This window comes from Myotis davidii, unplaced genomic scaffold (genome assembly GCF_000327345.1).
Source record: "Myotis davidii unplaced genomic scaffold, ASM32734v1 scaffold551, whole genome shotgun sequence".
Classification (NCBI taxonomy): domain Eukaryota; kingdom Metazoa; phylum Chordata; class Mammalia; order Chiroptera; family Vespertilionidae; genus Myotis; species Myotis davidii.
This window is the reverse complement of record NW_006283788.1, coordinates 2,146,480-2,164,182: the sequence shown is the minus strand read 5'-3', so window position 1 is coordinate 2,164,182 and position 17,703 is coordinate 2,146,480. Positions and strand designations below refer to the sequence as shown.

Here is a 17,703-nt window from a genome sequence, read left to right as displayed (position 1 = left end):
TGTGTGTGTGTGTCTCTCTGTGTGTGTCTCTGTGTGTGTGTCTCTGTGTGTCTCTATGTGTGTGTGTGTCTCTCTGTGTGTGTCTCTGTGTGTGTGTCTCTGTGTGTCTCTATGTGTGTGTGTGTCTCTCTGTGTGTGTCTCTGTGTGTGTGTCTCTGTGTGTCTCTATGTGTGTGTGTGTCTCTCTGTGTGTGTCTCTGTGTGTGTGTCTCTGTGTGTCTCTATGTGTGTGTGTGTCTCTCTGTGTGTGTCTCTGTGTGTGTGTCTCTGTGTGTCTCTATGTGTGTGTGTGTCTCTCTGTGTGTGTCTCTGTGTGTGTGTCTCTGTGTGTCTCTATGTGTGTGTGTGTCTCTCTGTGTGTGTCTCTGTGTGTGTGTCTCTGTGTGTCTCTATGTGTGTGTGTGTCTCTCTGTGTGTGTCTCTGTGTGTGTGTCTCTGTGTGTCTCTATGTGTGTGTGTGTCTCTCTGTGTGTGTCTCTGTGTGTGTGTCTCTGTGTGTCTCTGTGTGTGTCTCTATGTGTGTGTCTCTGTGTGTGTCTCATAGTAGCTGTCCCAATGGCTATGAAATCTCTCCTCTGTAGCTCTCCCTTTGTGAGGAGGTCAGGGCTGACCCTGCGGTCAGAGGTCTCGTCTCCATGCTAGTGTCTGCTTCTGAGGCAGCTCCTCAGGTTTCTGCTTCCTGGGCACACGGCCTGTAGAGCCCCTTCCCGTGAGTGTGAGGAGCCCCTGCATGTGACGCACGGTCCCTCCCTGGATTGGGTCACGTCAGATGAGCGAAGTGGCAGTGTGGCTCCCAGGGTGACGTTCTCTAGGACTCCCCCCAGCTGATAGGAGGCGGGTCCCCCCACCCCCCCGCCGTGGGCTGTTGCGGGGCCTGTGAGCAGGAGGCCCCAGGAGCTGAAGGCAGCCCCGGCTCCACAGCCAGAAAGAAAACAGGCCCTCAGTCCCACCATCGCGAGAAAATGCATTTTGCCAACAATAGGAGCTGGGAAGTGGACCCTTCCCCGTGGGCCCCCTGGACGAGGGTGCAGCTGAGGTAGCACCGGGACTGCGGCCTCGTGAGACCCTGAGCAGGGGACTCGGCTTCAACGCCAGGATCCTGCCCCCCAAAACCTTGAGAAAGGCCATGTGCATTGTTCGAGCTGCCACATTTCCGGCAATCCGTCAGAGCAGCAGCCAGCGGACACACTTCTCTGCATTGCCCCCCGCCCTCTCCGCCATGGGTGTTCCGCAGGCTTCGTTCCGACCGTCCGAACAGCTGTTCCTTCCGCCGGGCACTTGCTGAATCCTTGTTTATCCATCGGAATTCAGCTCCCTCATCCCTCCCTCAGGAAGCCTCCTCGGACCCCCGTCTAGATGGGAGCGCAGCGTCCCATGGATAGATCTCTGTTTTTGAGCCTTTATTGTTGCTGTAATTTTAAATTATTTCGGCTCCTGCCAGGAAGGTTCAAGCTCTGTGGGCTCAGAGAATCACATCTGCCTCATTCAGGGTCGGGCACCCAGCACCGGGCAACCAGGTCGTCCGTATCAGACAGATGGAGAGCCGAATGAATGGTGCTTCTATATTCGATGCTAAATGGCAGGAGGGCCCCTCCTGTGCCCTAATGATGATGATGACAAGACAACTTGGAGCAGCCTCGCTCCCCGCCCGCCCCGCGGCCCGCCGCCCCCGCGCATCTCCCCTCTCTCTCCTCAGCTCCGGGCGTTGGCCGGGCAGAAGCCTCATTACAGAAGGTCCTCTGCGTCGCTCAACATCTACCAACTCACACGTGAATCTCGTTTAGATGTTTCCATCACAGCAACATCTAGAATCATGTCTGACCAAATGACAGGCCTAGCAAAGTGGACACACAGAATCAACCGTCCCAGGGACACGCTCAGGCTGCAGCGTGTGTGTGCACGGTGAATGGGTGTCCCGTGTCTTACCTGACACCCAGGCCCGCTCTTCACCCCCAGGGGCCTCCAAAGCGACTCCATGGCCTTCGGGGAGGCCCCCAGCCGAGTGGCACCTTCACGGAACCCTGTCTGGGAACATAGCATGGGATTGTCACCCAGATTTCTTCTCTGGTTTTCTGACGGGGTAGGGGGTGTCAGAGTCCAGGGATGATCCTCTCCACCCACACGGTGCAGGCAGCCTCCGGGGGCCAAGCCGAAGGGAGGTCATGAGAGCACCTCTGTAGGAGGCGTGCTGGCGATTCAGCCCCTCTGGCAAGGAGGGCTCCTCTGGGGGCTGGGAATGCGGTGGGTTTGGAGGAGAGGTCTGCTCAGGTCTGGGGAACCTCAGAGAATCACCCGGTGTGTGTGTGGGGGTGGGGGTGGGCGGGGGAGCGCTATGTCTTAAGGCTCTGTCTTAGGGCTCTTCTAGTCTTGAGTGGCAGAAACCACCTGCCTTAAGTGAAAAAGAGACTTTGTTGGCTCTTGACAAAAAGTTTCAGAGGCAAAGGTGCCAGGACTCAGCCTGTCACCCTCTCTCAGCTCTGCTTTCTGGGAACGGAGCCCCTGGAGTCCCCGGGAGGACCACAGCCCTCTATTTGGAGACTTCTGACCTCCATCGCTGCGAGATAATAGATCCATGTTCCTTTAAGCCCCTGGGTTTAGGCTCATACGTATTCTTTCCAGCAATGGACTCCAACAACCTCCAGAGAGCCTGCATGCACAGCCCACATTTCTCTCCTTTAAAAAAAATTTATATTTATATATTTATATGTGCACACCCTGAGGTGGGCGGGCACATATGTATATATATGCATATTTATTGATTTCAGAGAGGAGGGGAGAGGGAGAGAGAGCTAGAAACATCAACGATGAGAGAGAATTATTGATTGCCTCCTGCATGCCCCCTACTGGGGATTGAGCCTGCAACCCGGGCATGTGCCTTGACCGGGAATCGAACCGTGACCTCCTGGTTCATAAGTTAATGCTCAACCACTGAGCCACCCCAGCCGGGCTTTCTCTCCTTTTTAAAACATTTATATTGTTGAAAGTATTACATATATCTCCCCTCCCCGCTTTGCCACATCTAATTTTTGAATGAGATTAACATTTAAATAGGTTGAGTAATGCGGAAACCTGTAATGTGGCCTTCTGCACGGCCAGCACATTGAGTCCATGTTTTAGGACTTTTTAAACTAGAGTCTGCTGGTGCCTAGGGCACTGCTGACGGCCGCCACATCTGCGCAAGATGGCTCAGGGGAAGAGAAACACCCCCCAGCACTGATATTTTTCTGCCCCTTTTCCGCTGGCATCCAGGTGTCTGGCTGAGGGTCTGGGAGCCATGGAGCCCACCGCTGGTGAACTGCAGCTCGTGCCCAGGGCAACAAAAGAAGTCCCTGCGCCCGACGCTGCGTGCTGTCGAGTGGCGCTCTCTGCTGCGGTGGCCACCAGCATCGTCATCCTCACCCTGGCAGTCCTCGTGGGTAAGTGGCTGAGGGCTTGCGTGGGTTCGTACACTGGGTGACTAGCACAGCGACGCCCAGAGGCGGCTCGGTGGTGTCCACGTGATGACCCCAGCAACAGAGGGCTGAGTGTGCAAGCGTGGAATTGCAGGCTGGCCCTTCCTGCCACCCAAGGGCTACGATGAGCAGACCAGGTTCCCCGCACACCCTGAGGTGGGCGGGCACACGGGCAGGCGGGGTAATACCTGCTAATTTCATTTCCACACCTGGGCTCTCCAGGGGAGCTCTCACAGCTGGGGTGAAATGGACAAATAGGGACCGAGAAATGAACTTATTAAAAGTCTCGAGAGCCGGGCCGGTGTGGCTCAGTGGTTGAGCATTGACCCATGAACTAGGAGGTCAGGGTTTGATTCCTGGTCAGGGCACACGCAGAGGCAACTGATCTTTTTCCTCTCTCATCATTGATGTTTCTATATCTCTCTCCCTCTCCCTTCCTCTCTCTGAAATCTACAAAAACATGTTTTTGTTTTTGTTTTTAAATATATTTTATCGATTTTTTTACAGAGAGGAAGGGAGAGGAATAGAGTTAGAAACATCGATGAGAGAGAAACATCGACCAGCTGCCTCCTGCACACCCACCACGGGGGATGTGTTTGCAACCAAGGTACAAGCCCTTGACCGGAATCAAACCTGGGACCCTTCAGTCTACAGGCTGATGCTCTAGCCAGTGAGCCAAACCAGCCAGGGCAACAAAAACATGTTTTTAAAAAATAAAACAAAAGTCTTAAGAAACTTGAAAAATATTTTAAAAAATGAATAATTCTCTATATTCCATCACACAATGGCTCCCATTTCAAATTTGTTCCCAGTAGACATTCATAGAATTTAAGATGAAACAGGCAAAGTGATGACCCATCTATATGGTGTGGGACTGCAGTTATAAAAATAACAAAGGAAGGTCTTTTCATATTTCAAAGCATGTACTACAGGGCCCTACAAATTGTGCTGCCCATGATGGTGGCCCGAGCCCCATTGGCTATTTAGAGTTAAAGCCACGAAAATGAAGTCATCTTTAAAAATTGAATCCCTCAGTCACAGTCCACAGATGGCTCATGGCTCCTGTACTGGACAGCGCAGAGCTAGAACGTTCTGTCGTCTCGGGAAGGTCTGTGGCTCTGGGATGGGCTCATCCTGAGACGAAGGTTCTTACGGTTTTATTTGGGACTGGGAAAGTCACCTTGCTTTCATGGGATGATGATAGCAAGCAGCAGTTTGGCAATCCTATGTGGGTCCCCCTAATTTAAAAATAGATATATCGCCCTGACTGGTTTGGCTCAGTGGATGGAGCGTCGGCCTGCGGATTGAAGGGTCCCAGGTTCGATTCCGGTCAAGGGCATGTACCTTGGTTGCAGGCACATACCCAGTGGGGAGTGTGCAGGAGGCAGCTGATCGATGTTTCTCTCTCATTGATGTTTCTAACTCTCTATCCCTCTCCTTTCCCTCTCCCTTCTTCTCTGTAAAAAATCAACAATACATATATTTATATATTTGTGGGACATCAGGAATATCTCACAGCTGGGCACAGCTCACCAGGGCCCCTAGTGGCTCTTGGCATCAAGTGCAGGAAGTGGGACTGGTGTGTATGAGTGTGCACATGTGCATGTATGTAGGCGTGTGTGTGTGTGTGAGAGTATTGTGTTCATGTATGTGTGAGTGTGCATGTGTGCCCATGCACGAGGGTGTATATGTGTGTGAAAGTGCACATACGTATGTGGGTATCCTTGCACCAGGGAGAGGAGGAGGCAGGGTTTCACACCTTTATTCTAGAAGGACAGATACATTTTGTGAACAAGAGATAAACATAATCCCTAGCAGGACCCCTGAAACCAAGGAAGGCTTTAATTTAAAAAATGGCCCAGCCCTAGCCAGTTTAGCTCAATGGGTAGAGCGTTGGCCTGTGGACTGAAGGGTCCGGGTTTGATTCCAGTCAAGGGCACATGCTCAGGTTGTGGGCTTGATCCCCATTAGGAGGCAGCCGGTGAAGGATTCTTTCTCATCACTGATATTTCTATCTCTCCCTCTCCCTTCCTCTCTGAAATCAATAAAAATATATTTAAAAAATAAAAGAAAAAGAAAAGAATAAAATAAAAAAATAAAATAAATGGCCCGGCCAGTGTGGCTCCATGATTGAGCATCGACCTATAACCCGGGAGGTCACAGTTTGATTCCTGGGCAGGGCATGTGTCTGTGTGGGCATGCAGGAGCCAGCTGATTGATGATTCTCTCTCATCATTGATGTTTCTCTCTCTCTCTCTCTCTCTTCCTCTCCGAAGTCAATAAAAATATTTTTAAAAAACACTTTAAAGTTAAAATAAAAATCTTTCTCTTTGCCCTTTAAGACAGCTCACAAGTTAACCCTTAAGACAGCTCACAAGTTAACCTTGGGGGCCCTGGGGGAGGTGCTGGGACATCTATGCTGTTAATAATCAGCCAGGACAACCCCTGGGAGTCTGTGACTATTTCCAGGGGAAACAGAAAGGCTTGGTTGGTTACAGAGCATAGCAATTTTGTCTGCACAACAGGATGCTCATTTTCTTTATTTTTAATTTATTGAATGAGAAGACAAACGTAAAAGCAACATTTTTAGAATTAGCTTAGAATATTTATTTTATCTACTCAATAAACAAATATCTAAATATCTGTCTAGATGAGTATTCACTCATAATAAATAGAACTGGGACCCACCTTTCATGGTTTATGTGGTAGCTACTATCATTTAAAAAATGTTTTATCCCTAGAAGGTTTGGCTCAGTGGATAGAGCGTCAGTCTGTGGATTGAAGGGTCCCAAGTTTGATTCCGGTCAAGGGCACATGCCTGGGTTGCGGGCTCGATCCCCAGTAGGGGGCATGCAGGAAGCAGTCGACCAATGATTCTCTCTCATCATCGATGTTCCTATCTCTCCCTCTTCCTGCCTCTCTGAAATCAATAAAAATATATTTAACAAATAATAATAATAAATACAATTATGATCATTTTTGCGAATGTGTCCTTTTGACAGTCCCAACATATTTTAACCATGAGAAATGCGTGTTTTCATGGTTTATGTGGTTGCTATTGTTTTAGTTATTTAAAATTTTTATAACTATCATTCCTTGCTAGTGTGTACTTCTTTCTTTTTTAAAGTGCAATCTTTTTAAAAATATGTTTCTATTGATTTGTGAGAGGAAAGGAGAGGGAGAGAGAGAAACATCAATGATGAGAGAGAAACATCAACATCGATTGGCTGCCTCCTGCACACCTCCTGCCGGGGATCGAACCCAAAACCTGGGCTTGTGTTCCGACCCAGAATCGAACCAGTGACCTCTTGTGCTTGGATTGACGCTCAACCACTGAGCCACACTGGCTGGGTGCTAATATGTACTTTTGACAAAATATTTTTGACAGTTGTAAACCCAAGTGTTTTCAGAGGGTGGTGTCCTGGGCGGTAGTCCGAGGGTCCGGTGCCTGTGGCTGTGGTCATGCCTGGCAGTATTTGGTGTCCCCTTCCCAGGGCGCAGGTGGGATTGTGGCTCTAAAGTGGAGGAGGTATCCTGAGGTCGTTTCAGCCATTTTTAAAAGAATATATTTTATTGATTTTCCACAGAGAGGAAGGGAGAGGGATAGAGAGTTAGAAACATCGATCAGCTGCCTCCTGCACACCCCACCAGGGTTGTGTCCACAACCCAGGTATATGTCCCTGACCGGAATCGAACCTGGGACCCTTCAGTCCGCAGGCTGACGCTCTATCCACTGAGCCAAACTGGTTAAGGCTTGTTTCAGCCATTTTTGGCTGAAGTCGGCTTCAGGCCCTGGCCTGGCACATCCAGTGAGACAAGGGAAACTGGGAGTTAGTCTTGCCCTCACGCTAAACCTGGGGACCTCTGCGGCTCTGTGCTTCCCTAGGGCCTCCAGGTGGGTGAGTGTGAGAGTTGGAAAGGAGGCACTGTTAACACTCAGCCAGGACAGCCCCTGGGGAGTCAGCCCACCCACGAATTTATCAGGTGACCCGGGCCCCTAGGTGGTGGGCCTTCGAGGCCCCTTCGCTGAGCCCGCGGTGGGCTCTCTCACAGAGCCCTGGTCTCGCCCGCAGCCTCCCTCTCTACACAGGCTGTCGATGTGGAGCACACGGCCGAGCTGCAAGGGATCCGGTACGCCCGCAGCCTGCAGCAGGAGGCCTCCGACTACTACCGCACGCTGACGCCCACCCTGGAAATGCTGGTGAGGGGCGCCTGAGAGCAAGGGGGCAAGGTGGGTGGCCAGGAGCTTCCGCCGAGAGAAGCTCTCATGCCGAGCGAGCCGAGCAGGGGGAGACCCAGGCGGGCCTGGGGCGGGGAGATGGGGTACCTGGAGGAATTGCACAAGGCCTGTGTGGCCGAGGCTGGCGCATTGTCGGATGCAGAGGAGAATGGTGCCCAATGGGAAGTGACTCCTGCAGGCTTGTCGGCCACGTTTAAAGGTTGTAAATTGTCTCCCAGTGGAGAAATGAGAATCCCCACTCATGGCTGGTGGGAATGTGAAATGGGGCTGCTGCTATGGAAAAGCCTAGCTGTGCATCAGAAAGTTAAATTAGAGTCATCCTATGACCCAGCAATTAATTCTGCCCCTCGGTATCTGCCCAAGAGAAATGAAAACACATGTCCACACAGAAACCTGCACACGCATGCTCACTGCAGGGGTCACAATGGCTAAAAGTGGAAGCAGCCTGGGTATCCATCAGCTGGCGGATGGACACACAGATGTGGTCCCACCCTGCACGCCCTGGAGTACCACTCAGCCATGGAAAGGAGTGAGTCGCTGACACTAAGCGTGGATGAGCCTGTACCTGTGGTGCTTAGTGAATCAAGTATCTGTTTTAAGATTTAAGCATGGCCCTTGCCAGTTTGGCTCAGTGGATAGAGCGTCGGCCTGCGGACTGAGGGGGCCTGGGGTCGATTCTGATCAAGGGCACAAACAGGGGTGTGTTTTTATTTTAATTTTTTAAAATATATTTATTTCACCCTAACCGGTTTGGCTCAGTGGATAGACCGTCGATCTGAGGACTGAAGGGTCCCAGGTTCGATTCCGGTCAAGGGCATGTACCTTGGTTGCAGGCACATCTCCAGTAGTGGGTGTGCAGGAGGCAGCTGATCAATGTTTCTCTCTCATCGATGTTTCTGACTCTCTCTTCCCTCTCCCTTCCTCTCTGTAAAAAATCAATAAAATATATTAAAAAAATTTTAAGCATGAACTAATTAAAATTAGCTAAAAGGTAAAAATCATTTCCTCAGTACCACCAGCCACGTTTCAAATGCTCAGTAGCTACGTGTGGATGGTGGCTGCCATGTGGGGCGGGGCCGATGTAGAACATTCTGGGACTTTGTGGAATGTTCTATGAGACAGTACAGCTATAGATGCAGGCAATGAGGGCATGGACCGGTGCATCCATCACCCCAAAACAAGCCCTGTCCCCATCACCACCCCTGCTTCCAGCCCCTGGCCATCACCAGCCACTCTCTGTGGCTCTGCCTGATCTGAGCGTGTCTCATAAGCGGACTCACACGCTGTGTGCCTCTCTGTATGTGGCTTCTCTCACTGAGCCTCATGTTTACAAGGTCCGTCCACCTGTAGCAAGTGTCCTCACTCCTCTCACGGCTGAATAATATTCTAGTGTGTGGATGGACCCCGTTTTATTACTTCCGTGGAGCAATGTCTTCATATGAGTAACTTTGAAATGCCCTCCCCTGTCATCACGTGGCTCTGGGAAGTCGCCGCATGCACTGGGTCTAAGAGGAGGTTCTCCCCTCCCTCCCCCAACAGCTTCCCACCCGGGACAGGCTTCCTCGGGGGCCTGTGGCCTCAACATTTGCCGCTGTTGTTTCCGTTGTAGTTTGTCAGCAGCTTTAGGAAGACAGAGCTGGAGGCCAGCTGCATGGGCTGCACGGTGCTGAGCTACAGGTGAGCGGGGGCCCCCTCGGGGCTAAAGGAGCCTCGGTGGACACCCAGATGTGGGAGATTCCAGCGAGGGGAGCCCTCCCTCCACAGGCCTCTCTCCTCGCTGCAGGGACGGGAACTCCAGTGTCCTCGTGCGCTTCCGGCTGCACTTCCTGCTGCTAGCCCTGCGCTCGCTGGACCGGGGCCTGGAGCGGGAGCTGCTGCAGCAGGGACTCCGGGCGAGGCTGCAGGGCCACGGCATCCCCCTGGCTGCCCACGGCACCATCGTGTCCGCCGAGCTCACAGGCAAGTAGGCAGCGGAGACCCAAGACACTGAGAGGCCGTGCAGGGGAGCATTAGACTGTAGGTTTTCAATCATCAATAAAAATCAATAGCCCCTCCCCCTGCTTCACCCTCAACGGTATGGACCAGGCGTCAGCCACCTGTGAACGGCCAGAGTGTAACTATTTTCATCTTCGTAGCCCACCTACTGGGCTCCGCTATAGGAGCACAGAAGCAGCCCAAGACAATGTCTAAACAAATGGACACGGCTGCGTATCAATAGAACTTTATTTACAAAAACGAGTGGTGGGTCGGGTTTGGCCCATGACTGCAGTTTGTTGACGTCTGGTATAGAAATAAGATAAATTCTAAAATCCGAGGATGCATCAGACTGTTGTCAGGTGAAAGACTGATCACCTCGCCCTGGCCCTGGCCCTCGCCCTGGCCCTGGCCTTGGCCCTACAGGACATTCATGGTCTCCTCCCCACGAACCCTGACACCCCAGTTGAGTCTTAGTGGCCTCGACGTCAGCATGAACACCATCTTCCATGGTGGTGGGAATGGCTCATGGCTGTGCTGTCTGTGACGGTAGCCACCGGTCCCGTGTGGCTATGGAATACTTGTCACGTGGCCGCTGAGGCCGAGGAACACCGCGTTCCATTTGGCTTCATCTTAATTGATTTAAGTTAGACTTTTAAGTGGCTCCCACGGTGGACAGAGCTGCTCTCTGCTTTGCCATGCAATGTTTTCAATGACTGTTGCCACTCACTGAGCAAGCTTCTATCTCTTCTCTGTGTCACTGCAGGAAGCCAGAAGGGGCCATTGGCAGAAAGAGACTTGAAATCAGGTATGTTTTCCTCCCGTCCATGAGCTGCCTGCCCTCTGCCGGCTTCCTCTGACTGTGGTCGCGGCCAGAGGGCTCCTACGGCTTGGTTCAAGTGCGCCAAGGAAATGCCCGGACAGGGTGAGCGCTGGTTCTGTGCACAGATTCGAAGTCCTGTGTTTGCACAGCGTTGACAGACGAAGCCCTTTGTTATAACCTAGGCTTATCGAGGAGGTCACTCTGTAAGGTATACATGTCTAATCATGATGCTGTACACCCGAAGCTAATATCATAATTGTATTTCAACTGTAATTGAAAAATAAATTTTAAAAAATTTTAACTAAAGATGAGGCACTGGAAGTATACATGGCCAAGCATGGTTAAGAGAAAACATTACTGGGTTTCTGGGTTTTTTTGAAAAGTGGTGGAAACCTGTTGTTTAAAAAAAAGAAAAAGAAAAAGTTTGGGGGACCAAAAGAAAAAAGAATGAAAGCTACCTGGAATCTCATCACTGTTAATATTTCAGTGACTGTCCTTCCAGTCAGCTGGAGACACACATAGAGGTGCATGTGAAGCGTGTCCCAAAATCCACGCAAGAAGTAATTTTGATAGGAAACACAGGTTTGTAATTAACAATTGTTAATTTTTTTATTGATTCACAAAGTATACAGTATAGGGTTATGTATGGAATAGCATATCGGGTAAATGGCCTCCACGGCTTTGCCGGCACATATGCACTCTTTTGTTATTGCCTGAGCAGCCGTGTTTTCGAAGAAGAATGGTCCGATGGTGCCTCCAGCCCAAAATCCACACCAACCATTGACACGTTGTGGATGCACTTGTTTCTCAACAATCACTCGTGGATTTTCTGAACCCCAAATGCGACAATTTTGTCGATTAACCAAGCCATCAAGATGAAAATGAGCCTCATCGAAATTCAGCCACATTTATGCAAAATGGTCATGGAAAATTTCAACAAAAGAGTGCATATGTGCCAGCAAAGCCGTGGAGGCCATTTACCCGACATGCTATTCCATACATAACCCTATACTGTATACTTTATGAATCAATAAAAAATTTACAATTTTTAATTACAAACCTGTGTTTTCTATCAAAATTACTTCTTGCGTGAATTTTGGGACACCCTTTATTTAGTTCCATCTCAGTGCTCCTAACTAGGGGTGACTTTGTCCCCAGCGACACTGGGGGTGTCTGGAGACGTCTGTGGTTGTCACCCCCTCACAGTGCCCACGACAGGCCCCACGGAGAGTGACCTGGCCCCGATATGAACCACACACTTAAAATGGTTAAAGTGGCAAGTTTTATGTTGCCTGTTGAACCACAATTAAAATTCTTTAATCTCACCTATTTCTCACTTTTTTTAAACATGGGTCCTAGAAATGTGGACACACACACACACACACACACGGACACACATGCATGCACAGACACACATGTGCGCAAACATGCACACGCACACATGCACTCAGACACGCGCGCGCACACACAGAGACACACACAGACACGCGCGCGCACACACGCGCACAGACACACACTCACAGACACGCGCGCGAGCACAGACACAGACACACACTCACAGACACGCGCACACACACATGCACGCACACACACGCACAGACACTTCTGTGGCCCAGTGCTGGCCTCAGTGCTGACCGGCGTTCCCAGCTGCGTCCAAGCTCATCTCTAGAAGATCATTTCATAGGCCCTGAGGGAGGAGAAGAGGAAGGGAGATGTCGTCCACGCCGGACGTTCTGGGCAGGAAGTGGAATCTCGCCGCAGCGGGGACAGACGGAGTGAGGTCAGGAACTCGGTTCTTCTCTGCCCGCAGGACACTGTCCGGGGAATGCCTTCTCCTGCGGGAACAGCCAGTGTGTGACCAAAGTGAACCCCGAGTGTGATGACAGCGCGGACTGCTCCGATGGATCCGACGAGGCCCACTGTGGTCAGTCCGCCCACCTGGCCTGGTCTCGGGCCATGCCCCCTGGCCCAGTTTGCACAGAAAAGCCGAGTGTGGGACCCTGAGCCCATCCTTCCACGTGGGGGCCGTGGGGATGAGAGAGGTGTCCCCGGAGCACGGCCGAGTCCCGCCTCCCTGGGGTCCTGGTTGGTGACCTGTCTTGCAGACTGCGGGTGGCAGCCCGGCTGGAGGACCGCTGGCAGGATTGTGGGCGGCGTGGAAGCGTCCCCGGGGGAGTTCCCTTGGCAAGTCAGCCTCCGCGAGAACAACGAGCACTTCTGCGGGGCCACCGTCATCGGGGCCCGGTGGCTGGTGTCCGCTGCCCACTGCTTCAGCGAGTGAGCCCCTGTCCCTGGGGCTCGGGCCCCCCCCCATCCCTGGGGCCCACCGTCCCTCCCGCCTTGGGGCGCCACGTCTCCTGGGTGTCCCTAGAGCCCACCGGACAGGTGCGCAATATTTTGTGTCCCTTCAATGTCTCACCTTCACTCAGCCCTGTGGGGTTCTGTCTTCGTTTAAAATGTTGCTAACTCCCACATTATGATTCTTTTTGGCATTCATTATGATTTCTGACAATGTTGCTTGAAAATATGTCTTTTTTTGTTTTTTAAAGAAATATTTTTTAAAGTATATTTCTTTATTGATTTCAGAGAAGAAGGGAGAGGGAGAGAGAGACAGAAACATCAATGATAAGAGAGAATCATTGATCGGCTGCCTCCTGCACACGCCCTACTGGGAATCGAGCCGCAACCCAGGCACATGCCCTTGGCTGGAATAGAACCTGGGACCCTTCAGTCTGCAGGCCAACGCTCTACCCACTGAGCCAAACCAGCTTGGGCTGAACATATGTCTTGCTGACTGAGTTTTGGAGCACCCCTTAACATTGGCCCCCAGAGATGACCCCCCTCTCCTGAGCCCCCTCCCCAGCCCGGTGCAGAGGGGCCGCTCAGTGCCATCTGTTTGCCCCGCAGGTTCCAGGACCCCACCGAGTGGGTGGCCTACGCTGGCACCACCCAGCTCAGCGGCTCCGAGGCCAGCACGGTGCGGGCCCGCGTGGAAGCAGCATACAAAATACTATATCTGCATCTGATAAAATTCAGAATTCAAAAAATATCTATCACTTTATTCCAGAAATTCCTGGTATAACTCATTCCAAGATCTTAATGCAGCTTAAATAATCCCAAAGCTATGGATCCATGCAAATTTACTCTTCTTGGTATTTAATGTGATGAACAGATCCTACTTATTACCTGTTCCCCTATATTCACCCCCACCCCCACCCCCTGCCAGGAGCACATTTACCCGCACGGTTCTCCCCCTTACCCATGATTCCCTATCTGCAGGGTCGCCACTTGCTAACATTTATTTTGAGCCCCAAGTAGATACAAATGGGGATTTTGGGGTCAATTGCGATTGTGCACAGAGAGGACGTGCTTGAGTTGAGGACAAGCGTGTTCTCATTTAAGGTGATGCCCTGCCTCCTGGTTTCAGCTCAGACTGGAAGTGAGAGTCCTTTTCATGGTATAGTTACTGCCATGGTTTTTTTTGGTGTTGGTGGTGGGGTTTTTTTTTTTTGCATTTTTGTGCTTTTTGTGGCTGATTTTGCTGCCCCCCAAGCACGGGGCTGAAGTGCTGGCTAGTGTGGCACAAGACGGCTGCCATGTGTGTCAGGGAGAAAAAACGGTGTCAGGTCAACTTGGTTCAGGCGCGAGTTACGGCACCTCTGGCCGTGAGTTCAAGGTCAGTGAATGAACGCAGAGTTCCGATGAGGAGACAAGGCGATGGGCACTGATGAGAAAGGCCAGGGGGACAGTTACATCCATAGAAGGAAGGCTCCGCTGCTGGTGCCCACACACGACATAGGGGTGTTTATTCTAAAAACGGTGTTTACTTTCAATCCGGTAGAGCTCTCCGTCCAGGCGTCACAATATCTGCTTTCTTATCATCTTTGCAAACAGTTCTTTGGGACACGAGGTTGCCTAAGCCCAGCCCAAGGGTTATTTGGCCCTGTTGTTGTTGTTGTTTTTTTTAATAAAGCTTTATTTATAAAAACAATTAGTGGAAACTCCAGTTAAGCACGTGTATACACACACACACACACACACACACACACATCAACAAGTATCTGGCCTGAGAGAGAGAGATTGCCAAGTCTTGCTCTAAATCACGGTGAGAGATTAGTGGGAACAAAGGTATTTCAGACGGTTGTTTGGCCTTGTTTTTAACATTCAGGGTTTGAGGCATAAGATGTGCGAGGCCATTCTGGGCTGGCAGCTCTGACTCCGTTTTATAGTGGCTTCGTTATTTTGGACAAATGCATAGTAAGTAAGGCCTCTTCAACCGGAAACACACGTGGCACAAGGCGATGCCTCGGTGGCTTGAGGGGAATGCGGTGACCAGAGTCACGGGAACCTAAGCCTGCGTTTCCCCAGGAGCACTGTCCACATTCAGGAATCCCGTGTTCACAGCGACTCTAGAGACCAGAGAGGCCTCAGTGCTGAGAATCGGTTGAGATTGGAGGCGATGAGTGCTGGGGAGGAGACCACAGGATGCAGCAAGAACAGCGAGTGGGGGTGGGCGGACAGCTTTAGGAACGTGACCCTCAGCTAAGATCGGGCAGGTGAGGCCAACCCAGACAGGCAAAGAGTGAGGGGACAGAAAGAGTCCCATCACTGAGGAAGTTCCAGAACATTCCAGAGCTGCAGTGTGCAATCTAGTAGCCACAGCCTCGGACCAGGTCAGCAGGTACGCAGGTGTGTGTAGACGGTGCCTGTCCATGGCTCTGGAGCCTGGGAGGGAGGTGTCCTCCCCAGGGCTCCCCGAGGCCGGGGTCTGAGATTCTGACGCGCCCGACCTCCCCGGCAAGGCCTGTGTGGGGGTTCCCAGTCTGTGCCAGCCTGAGAAAAAAGAAAAATCCTGGAAGGTTAGGATTTTGTGATAAAGAAAGATATTTGCCACAAGAACCTAATCAGGAGGGGAAGCGGCTGATGACTAAACCCGATCAATAAACGTTTGAGCCCCTCCAGCTCCCTGTTCCAGAGATTATGCAGCAAGAAAAACAGACAGCAGTCCCTGCCCATGTGGTGCCCCCGTCCCGTCTGGCCCAGCGCCATCCGGCATCACCGTCCTCAGCGATGGGCATGCTCTATGGGAGCACCGACCATGATGGGAGCCGCAGCCCCACGAAATGTGGCCAGTGCAACTGAGAAACTGGGCTTTACATTTTATTTCATTTGCACGCATTTACATCTACATTTAAATAGCCATGTGTGGCCGCTGGCTACTGTACTGGACCTGGCAATTGTAGGGGCAATAAATACTAGACAAGATGAGTGATAGATGGCGATGAAAGCAGTGGAGACAATAACCAGGATGGGGGGCTGCAAGGTTAAATAGGGAGGTCAGAAAGGCCTCCTTGAGAAAGGAGAGGAAGGCAGAAGACAAGCAGATTCCTCGGGACAGTCGTGGTAGGCAGCTGGGATAGGATGTGCAAGGGCCCTGGGGCAGGTGGTCCAGTCTTGGGCATTTAGGCTGAGCCAGGGGGAACTCACCCTGGGGGGGGGTTTGAGGGGGGAAAAGGATATAATCTGATTTAATGTTTAGCCAAGATGGCACTGGCTGCCGGGCTAAGAGATGATTCCAGCAGGGTAGGACTAGAGCAGGGTGGGGAACCTATTTTCTGCCAAGGGCCATTTGGATATGTATAACACCAGACAGAATTATCCACTTAAAAATTAGCCGGCTATATTTGGTCAGACATTTAATGAACTCACCCCTAATGCCTTGGTAGGGCCAGCCCAAATGGTTTCTCGGGCCTTGGACGGCCCGCGGGCCGGATGTGTCCCCCACCCCTGGTCTAGAGTAACAGCAGACGCAGGTGAGGGGAGCGGAGACGTGGAGCCCAGTCTTTTTTTTTTTTTTTTTATGTGCCTCAGGCATGAAACAGCTCTGGCCACCGACACAGGCATCAAGCTAGGATGAACTAAGGACTGTAGGTCTGCTCTGCCCCTGACTGCTATAAGAGCAACACCACCAATCAGGTGTCTCCTTGCCCATTGCCAGGGGGTGGAGCCCAGTCTTGGGATGTCCACCTGGACGCCGCTCAGCTGTCTGAGTGGAGAGTGTTCTCAGGAGGCATTTGTAGAGCCTTTACTCTTTGTTAGTTTCTGAGGCTGGGGCTGCAGCATCTCTGCTTGCAGCTGGGGAAACTGAGGCACAGAGAAGAGAAGTCCTTCAGCATTCTGGCTCAGGGTGACTGCCGGGGCCCCGGCATACTCACCGCACTGGCCTCTCCCGCCCCGGGCAGTGATCAAGCCGGAGATGCTGCAGAAAGCCACCGTGGAGCTGCTGGACCAGGCCCTGTGTGCCAGCCTGTACGGCAACTCACTCACCGACCGCATGCTGTGCGCCGGCTACCTGGACGGCAAGGTGGATTCTTGCCAGGTGAGCCCCGGGGCCCGCAGGGGCCCCAGACAACGCCCCACCCAAGGAGGCGGCTAGAGAGGGCCCCCAGGTTTCTATCCTCGCTTTTCAGCACAGCTCTGGATTTCCTTCTTTGTAGGTTTTTATTTCTGTGTGTGTTGTCCTTTTGTTCATCCTCACATGAGGATATTTTTTCCATTGATTTCTAGAGAAAGTGGAAGGGAGGAAGGGGAAAAGAGAGAGAAACATGGATTGGTTGCCTTCTGCGCGATCCCAGATCAGGGCAGAGGAATCAAACCTGCAACCCAGGTGTGTATCCTTGACTGGGAATCGAACCTGCAGTGCGTGGGCCCACGCTCTATCCACTGAGCCACACTGGCCAGGGCTGCAGTCTATATGTTTGTTCTCATTTCTAAAGCCTGGTGGGTGAGGAGAGACTGCTACATGTGCTCAGGTTGCCATAGCAAAGAACCCAGAACCTGGAGGAAGTGTTGGGAAATAATGAGAGAGCACTGGTGATGGTCGGAGACTTGACTTGGGGTGGTGCACACACAATACAGGGCACAGATGACGTGTTGTAGATTGTGCACCTGAAACCTGTATAATTCTGTTAACCAGTGTCACCCCAATAAAATTGATAAAAAGGGGGAAAACTGACTTTAAGAAACAATAATTGTGAAGCTAAAGAAAAAAATAAAATTAAAAATAAATCCTTTGAGGAAAGATGATTGTTCAATAAAAAGTATTAAAATGACGGACTTGCCACTCTACATTAAAATACATCCAAAATAGACTAAAGATGTGCCCTAACTGGTTTGGCTCAGTGGATAGAGTGTCAGCCTGCGGCCTCAAGGGT

General features: G+C 51.4%; 1 protein-coding gene across 1 annotated transcript in view; it reads left to right on the top strand.

Moving 5' to 3' along the window:
• Positions 1–3,263: 3,263 nt before the first annotated feature.
• The window catches only part of TMPRSS9 (transmembrane protease, serine 9), a 28,117-nt gene continuing 13,677 nt past the window's right edge, over positions 3,264–17,703 (top strand). Inside the window, exons 1-8 of the mRNA XM_015567007.1 lie at positions 3,264–3,416; positions 7,526–7,652; positions 9,509–9,655; positions 10,437–10,474; positions 12,300–12,413; positions 12,595–12,766; positions 13,397–13,476; positions 16,732–16,868. Of these exons, the coding sequence (XP_015422493.1) occupies positions 3,275–3,416; positions 7,526–7,652; positions 9,509–9,655; positions 10,437–10,474; positions 12,300–12,413; positions 12,595–12,766; positions 13,397–13,476; positions 16,732–16,868 (957 nt within the window). The 5' untranslated portion in view covers positions 3,264–3,274. The remainder of the gene's footprint in view (positions 3,417–7,525; positions 7,653–9,508; positions 9,656–10,436; positions 10,475–12,299; positions 12,414–12,594; positions 12,767–13,396; positions 13,477–16,731; positions 16,869–17,703) is intronic.